The sequence below is a fragment of the Oratosquilla oratoria genome, chromosome 6, assembly GCF_046742065.1.
Source record: "Oratosquilla oratoria isolate Oo_2021 chromosome 6, ASM4674206v1, whole genome shotgun sequence".
Taxonomy (NCBI): Eukaryota; Metazoa; Arthropoda; class Malacostraca; order Stomatopoda; family Squillidae; genus Oratosquilla; species Oratosquilla oratoria.
The window spans coordinates 81,050,398-81,058,439 of NC_134782.1; the positions used below are offsets into that span (position 1 = coordinate 81,050,398).

At 35.6% G+C, this 8,042-nt stretch overlaps 1 protein-coding gene across 12 annotated transcripts in view; it reads left to right on the plus strand.

The window, feature by feature from the left end:
* The first annotated feature begins 4,730 nt into the window (after positions 1-4,730).
* LOC143026656 (uncharacterized) overlaps positions 4,731-8,042 on the plus strand; it is a 158,046-nt gene continuing 154,734 nt past the window's right edge. For 4 of the 12 annotated variants that reach the window (XR_012966523.1, XR_012966522.1, XM_076187408.1 and 1 more), the window contains exons 1-3: positions 4,731-4,864; positions 7,242-7,329; positions 7,817-8,042. The exon at positions 7,817-8,042 is cut by the window's right edge and continues 24 nt beyond it. Coding sequence is in view for 4 of the 12 variants with exons in the window: in XM_076187408.1 (XP_076043523.1) it covers positions 7,838-8,042 (205 nt within the window). In the remaining 8 variants the exon portion in view is untranslated. The other 8 variants (XM_076187412.1, XM_076187418.1, XM_076187410.1 and 5 more) reach the window with 7 other exon arrangements.

The window sequence follows — 8,042 nt, forward strand, 5'->3', positions numbered from 1 at the left end:
CCTAAAGAAGGTAGCAAATAACCATGTAGGTGTTTTACTAAATAGAACCCCTAGATGGGCGCGCAGGGAGCTAGAATACTGTAGGAAGAATTTATTATCTTTTAGACCAACCTTTATAGATTTGAGTTGCATGCCAACAATGTTTGATTGTAGAAATAATCTTGATCATTAAAACTCACAATAGGATGATCTGTTTGATTAGCCTAGGACGGTCTACTTAATGAGTTGTCCCATCCCCCTTTGAGTTATATACACGCGCGCCGAGAAGGGAGCGCGCGTGGTCCCGGTCGGTGATTCAAAGTCTCCTGGACTTCGGCTTCCCACTGCGGCTATCCTTCCCCCTTCATCCCTCACTTAAGGTAGGTATTTCCCACGCCCCCACAACCCCACAGGGATTTTGTGACTATATATATATATATATATATATATATATATGTGTGTGTGTGTGTGTGTGTGTGTGTGTATACACACACACACACACACACACACACACACACACACTTCAGCGAATGGACGGCTTGGATGACGTTCTGAAGAAAACTGAAGTCTGTGGATCCCAACGCAAAGAGAAGTGCCTAGTGTTTTTGCAGGGTGGGGGGGAAATTGCTCGTGGAGTAGTGGGAAAGTAGGGAAAGAGGAAAAGGGGAGGGATTACTGAGGGAAATGGAAGGAAATGAGGAGGGAGTAGACTTGGCCCAGCCAGACAAGCGGAAGGTAAACAAACGACTGAGTGAGGATGACATGTCTAATAAAAATGTAAAGATTAGAAGTATAGAGAGGAGCAATACAGAAGAAAGTGACGAGAATATGTTCCAGGGATTTAAAGAGGGTGGGGGGGGACACAACCCCCCCCCCCGACTGATAAGACTAGAGGAGAGAGTTGATAAGGTGATCGAGGACTTGGAGCGTAAGTTAGGTAACGTAGACTCCATTTTCCAAAGAATTGAAAGGTTGGAACAACTAGAGAAGGCTAACAGAAACTTAACTGAAGAAATAGAGGACCTAAAAAGACAGTTAGGAAATGTAAAGGAGGAGAATGAGAAATTGAAGAAGAATAGTAATGAAAACAGAGAGAAAATAGCTACAGAAGCTAAAAATTGGAGAATAACTCAAGAAGGGAATAAGGTTTCATTCACTGACATAGTCAAACAGCAATTGAAAGAACATAATGAAGACTCAGTTATTAAAGTGATGAGACAGAAGGAGAATATAGTAAGAGAATTAGCTGACAAAAAGAAATGTATAATTATATTAGAAATGGAAGAGAAACATAACCCAGATAGAACCGCAAGAATCAAGGAGGAAAATGAAAGAGTAAGCAGTTTATTAAAATTAGTCCAGGAAGATGAACCAGAAATTATAAAGGAAATTGAGGAAAAATTCAGACTCGGAAAATATAGTACAGATAAGACCAGACCAATTAAGATTAAATTCAGGTCACAAACAACAGCAGAGAAAATTCTATCCAAGACAGGGAAACTAGCAACAAATGATCAATATAAAAAGGTATGGATAAAAAGAGAAATGAATAAGGAGGAAAGAGAGGCAGAAAAGCAGAAAAGAATTGAAGCTAAGGCAAAAAACGAGGAAAGAACGGAGTCAGAGAAAGAGAGATTCTATTGGAGAGTAGTGAACATGAAAATAAAGCAGTTCGACATACTAAAGAAAAACATAAGGGAAACAGAGAATACAATGGAAGTGGCAGAAAACTAAGAGTGTCTTACACAAATATAGATGGATTGATAACAGGATTGAATGAACTGAATGATTATTTGAAAGAAAAAGAACCGGACATAATGGGAATTGTAGAAACAAAATTAAAAGGCCCACTACCACCCAACAGTGTAGGACATGATACATACAATTATTGGATTAGAAACAGAGAGAAAAAACAAGGGGGTGGAGTTATGTTCCTGACTAAGAAGGATATAAACGTGAAAGGTGTCATATATGGAAAGAATACAGTAGAGATGATTATGATAGAAGTGGAAGACCGAGATAAGAAGAGCAGAAAATTTGTGATCAATTATGTGCCTCCGAAAACAGCCTCATGGGAGGAGAGTGAACATAAAAGTATGTTAGAGGACACAAAGATAGCATTAACTAAAATAATGGAAGACGGAGGAAGAATAGTTATGATGGGCGACTTTAATTGCAAAGAAATCTGCTGGGAAGAAATGACAGTAAAGAGTGGTGATGACTCATGGGGAAATGCTCTACTTGAGATGATTACTGACCATTCAATGACACAATGGATACAAGAGAACACTAGGTATAGAAATGAAGAAGAACCATCGAGGCTAGACTTAATAATTACATCTGAACCTAGAATAGTGGACAAGATTGAATATAAAACACCAATAGGTAAAAGTGACCACATATTGATTGAACTGGAACTTAATGAAGAAAAATATATGAAAAGAAATGAACAATATAGAAAAGGAAGAATGATGTATGAAAAAACAAACTTTGATAAAATAAGAGAATTCTTCCAACAAGAAAACTGGGAAGAAATATACAAAGAAGAAACAACAGTGGAAGAGAAATGGAATATTTTGACAAAAATTTACAAAAAAGGAGTGGAAAAGTATGTCCCAAGACAAAAACAAGAAAAAGAATATGTAAAATGCTGGTACAACAAAAGTTGTAGGGAGTTAAAGGACAAAAGAGACAAAGCCTGGAACAGATGGAAAAAAGACAGAAGACCTGAAAAATGGAAAATATATACTGGTTATAGAAATGAATATGTACAAAAGTGCAGAGAGGAAAAAAGAAAATATGAAAAAGATGTTATAGAAAAGTGTAAAGATCAACCAAAACTATTCTACAGATTTGTAAACAATAAACTGAAAAACAAACAAGACTTAGAGAAATTAAGACAAGGAGGAGTTGAATACACTGAGGAAATGGAAATGGCAGAAATTATGAACAAACATTTTAAATCAGTGTTTACAAGGGAAAATATACAACCTGAAGAGATTGAGTGGAAGGAAAAAGTCCCCCCTATGGAAGAAATAGAAGTAACAAAGAATGAAATATTGACACACTTGGGTAATTTTGATGTCAGAAAATCGCATGGGCCAGATGAAATAGCAAACTGGATTCTGAAAGAATGCAGGAATGAACTGGCAGACAAAATACATAGCATAATAAGCAGTTCCTTAAAAGAAGGAAAAGTTCCAGAAGATTGGAAAAAAGCAAATATAGTACCTATATATAAAGGAGGAAATAAAGAAGAACCTACCAACTATAGACCAGTCTCTCTAACAAGTACAATAGCAAAAATATGTGAAAGAATTATCAAAAGTAGATGGGTAAAATACTTGGAAAAAAACAACGTACTAAATCCAAGGCAATTTGGATTCAGACAAGGACGATCATGCGTCACCAATTTAATATGTTTCTATTCAAGGCTAATAGATATAATACAAGAAAGAGATGGATGGGCTGATTGTGCATTTCTAGACCTAAAAAAAGCTTTTGACAAAGTACCACATAAGAAGTTGCTTAAGAAATTAGAATATGAAGGAGGAATACAAGGTAAATTGCTAAATTGGATGGAAGACTTTTTGCAAGAAAGAAAAATGAGAGTAGTGATAAGAGATCAGCACTCAAAATGGAATGAAGTAATAAGCGGTGTCCCGCAGGGAACAGTTCTGGCCCCAATAATGTTTGCTATATATATTAATGATATGGATGAAGGAATTGAAAGCTATATGAGCTTCTTTGCAGATGATGCAAAATTACTGAAAAGAGTGAAAACTGAAGAAGATTGTGAATCACTACAGAGAGATCTAAATAAAGTACAAGAATGGAGTAGGAAGAGGGAGATGGAGTTCAATACAAAAAAGTGTAGTATAATGGAATTTGGAAAAAGCAAAAACAGAATAACAGGATCATATAATTTGGGAGAAGAAGGAATAAAAAAAGTAGAAAATGAGAAGGACCTGGGAGTCAGTGTTATGAATAATATGTCACCTGAGAAACATATAAATAAGATTTTTGGAGAAACTTATAATTTAATAAGAACAATCAAAGTGGCATTTACATACCTGGATGAAGAAATGGTGAGGAAAATCCTAATCACCCTGATAAGACCAAGATTGGAATATGCAGCAACGATATGGTCACCAAATACAAAAAAATGTATAAAAAAACTTGAAAGAATACAAAGAGCAATTACAAAACTGGCACCAACACTCTCAAAACTATCATATGAAGAGAGACTACAAAAACTTAAACTACAGACACTAGAGCAAAGAAGAGAGAGAGGAGATTTGATAGCTATTTACAGAATCATGAAAGGCATAGAAATTACTGATAGAGAGAATCTGATAAAATGGGATGACAGAAATACAAGAGGACACGGAAAGAAAATAAAAAAAGACAGCTATAGAAGAGATTTTAAAAAGAACAGCTTTCCTCACAGAGCAATAGACAGTTGGAACAAGTTAGATGAGAAAGTGGTGTGTGCAAAATCAATACATGAATTTAAAAATAGTTTAGATAAAATGAGATATGAAGACGGGATCCCACGAGCATAGCTCCCCTTCCCGTAAAATACAACTAGGTAAATACAACTAGGTAAATACACGCGCATATATATATGTATATATATGTATATATATATATATATATATATATATATATATATATATATATGTATATATACATATATATATATATATATTATTTTCATCTTTATTTATTTAATAGACAATAGTACATGATAATACTCGTAATGTCAAGAGCGCGTCAAAATTTATCGACGATGCTGCTGTATTAGAAAAAATGAGTGGCAGAATTTGTTGATGAACTTGTTTAATCGTTTTTTTACTCGACACTGAAACCATTTGCTTAACGGGTACTCGAATCAAGTTTTTGAATTGTCCATGATTTTATACTTTAATAACATGATTATGGAGTGAACCTGAACAATATATATTCGTGACTTTTTTCAACACTGGTAAGAATCGAACTGTGACAGTCACAATACCCTCAGTTCGAAACGTCCTCTGGACTTTTAAAGAATTGAAGGGAAAATAAAGTAGCTCAGGCCTTTCCTAAGTTTAAGCTTATCCATGTTTTTGTACTCTGCTGGCAACGTTACTGATTCAAAGTAATATTGAACCATTGTTTTGTATTTATGTAGTTGACACCGTAAGGATTTGCGTAACGGCCAGGAACCAAAAAGCCTTCAGGTAAAAGTTTAGAGGGCCGTAAATTTCAGATTTTGCTAAATGAAAAATAATAATAATAAACTCGTCCATGTATTTATACTTTAACTTTGTTAGAAATGTTACTGAGTGAAAACAAAATGTTTATATTTGCATTTCTGTGTGTGTAATGTGTATATATACACTGGTATAGCTTGGTAAACAACATAAAGTATTAATATCAACTTGTACCATTGTGATTGTGTGCATATATAAATTGACCTTAATTTTTTCATAAACATAATGTTTGTACTTCTTCAAGGTTTTCAATTTATATTGTTAATCATTGCAAATTACTCCTTACACCGTATATTACCCTTTAAGAATTATAACTCGGTCTTAACATAACCAAACCTGTATTTCAATGTTTTCTCAATTTTGTTTTAGAACTTGAGAGACAAAGTGTTAAAAGGCAATTTATGGTAAAACAAGTAAATTATGATAATTATTTATAGTTAAAATATCTTTTGAAAGTATAAAAATATATACTGTGTAAAAAATCCTGTATGATAATCGTAATGTGCAGCCTAACCATCAGCTGTAGGGTTTTTTTTTCCCAGATTTTAACTGTCCTTGTATTCCAGTCAATTTATATTATTGCTTTATTAGCAACATACCCATACTGGGGTATAAACTGCATGATAACATGCAGCCTAACCACAAGTGTAATATCATCAGCAAAACAACAATTGGCTCACCTCCCACTTCTCTCTACCCACAAGCCACCCTTGCATTGCAGCATTGACCTTCTGTATCACCTCATCCTTTACACATAGAACAGCCATGGTAACATTACACAACCCTGTCCTTCATTTAAAACTAGTACTGCCCTGAAGCACTACCCCCTATCCTATACATCTGGAACATCTCCTACAATAACAATGCCTTCTTGTTGACCCAGTCATAAGCCTCTAGATCCATAAATGCCCAAATGACATCATTACATTTTGCCAAAAATTTCTTGTATATCTGCCTTACTACAAAAATAGGTTTTTTAACGTCCCCTACCTCTTCTAAACCCAAATAGTTCTTTCCCAGTTGCTTCTCTGTTCCCTTTCCTAGCCATACCCAGACAAACATTATATTAAATTACAATCTTTAAATGACACATAGGTCAAAACCATGGCTGTTGCCAGTTACTTGGGAGCCATGGCTGTTGCCAGTTACTTGGGAGCCATGGCTGTTGCCAGTTACTTGGGAGCCATGGCTGTTGCCAGTTACTTGGGAGCCATGGCTGCTGCCAGTTACTTGGAAGCCATGGCTGTTGCCAGTTACTTGGAAGCCATGGCTGTTGCCAGTTACTTGGGAGCCATGGCTGTTGCCAGTTACTTGAATATCTTGGAGACTTCTTTTGATTCTTCAGCATCATTTCTTGGACTTCAAGAACTTTCTGTTTAGAGGTTGAAGGTCCAGTTCTAGGACCATCTGCAACACTGTCTCAGAAAATTTGGCTATCAAATTTCATAGGGCAAACCTTTATTGTGTAGTATCCATGAATTCAGAGAGTGGGGTCGCTGAATTAATGAAGTGGCCTTGCTGTGGATGTGCTGTGTCTTGTGACACTGCTTCTGACCTAGGGCAGTGGACAAGATGCAGGGATGATCCATCATCCAGGAGGTGCCAAGATAAGATGGAGGGAAGAGGGTAGAGGGGAGTAGAGTATGTAGAGGATGGAATGGGTGGGAGTGGTTTCTATGCCTTTTTCTTTTGGCTACCTCCTGTGTAAGGGGGGGGGAAAGCCTTTTGTATATATGTATATATATATATATATATGTATCCATGAATTTCCATACTCCACCAGGAAAATTTGCAGTTTAATTATAATCAATAACATATTCACTCAGCCAATATAGATATGCCTTTCGCTGTCAATTAAGCCTGGTATTCTAGAACATCTTTGAGCAAGCAGCAATGCCAATCAGTCATTCTATTACCCCATATATTTCCTACAGAAGACATTACAAAGTTACATATGCAGTACTATACACATAACTTTAATATTACCTTAAATTTCTCACTTCACAGGAACTTTTTGGACACCCATTTTTTTCAATGGAAAGGTGAACTATCATTTGTATCAAAAAAAGAAGTGGACGTAGGATTAATACCCGAGGTTTGTAATTTTTCACTATTCCATTTGCTTGTACTAATAGGTGCTCTGTTAACTATTCATTATAAAATTCTCAGTCTAACCTAGAATATTTTCATATAACCCCACTATTATTAAGTGTATTCATTGGTTTTTGGTGTGGCACCATGTCAAGCACTTTTAAAGTCTAGATATTCAATCATAACTCTAACAAAGAGAGTGTAACCTAATTTCAACCTTTGTTAATTAGGATGAGGGGTTTGACTTAAAAAAAGTTCCATCAAATGAACTTCTATCTCCATATCTCTGAAATCAGCAATGCTGAAGTCTTTGCATCTATACATAATAGGCATTCACAATCTGACCACATTACATAGGGGTTAATGAACTTGATCATGCATAAGGATAAGTTGGAATATAGCTGAAAGGCATGGAGATAGATGCTAGAGTTTAAGAAAAAAATTGGCTTTATACATGTTGGTATTATTCAATTTTTTCTATACTTTACCAGGCTGCCAAATAAGAATTCGACATGGCTTATCCATCTTTGCTGAAAATTCCATTGTGTCATCGGAAATTGATTACTAAATTTTGTAGTGGACAAGGATTCTTGTTAACAAGACAGTATGCTGGAGTGTGCCCTTTCCCAGCTCTTGCTGATTCTATTGACAGTTGGTCATCAAGTTTGGAGGCTGCTGAAAAGAAAGCTTTTCAACTGATTGGGGAAGTTAAGAAGC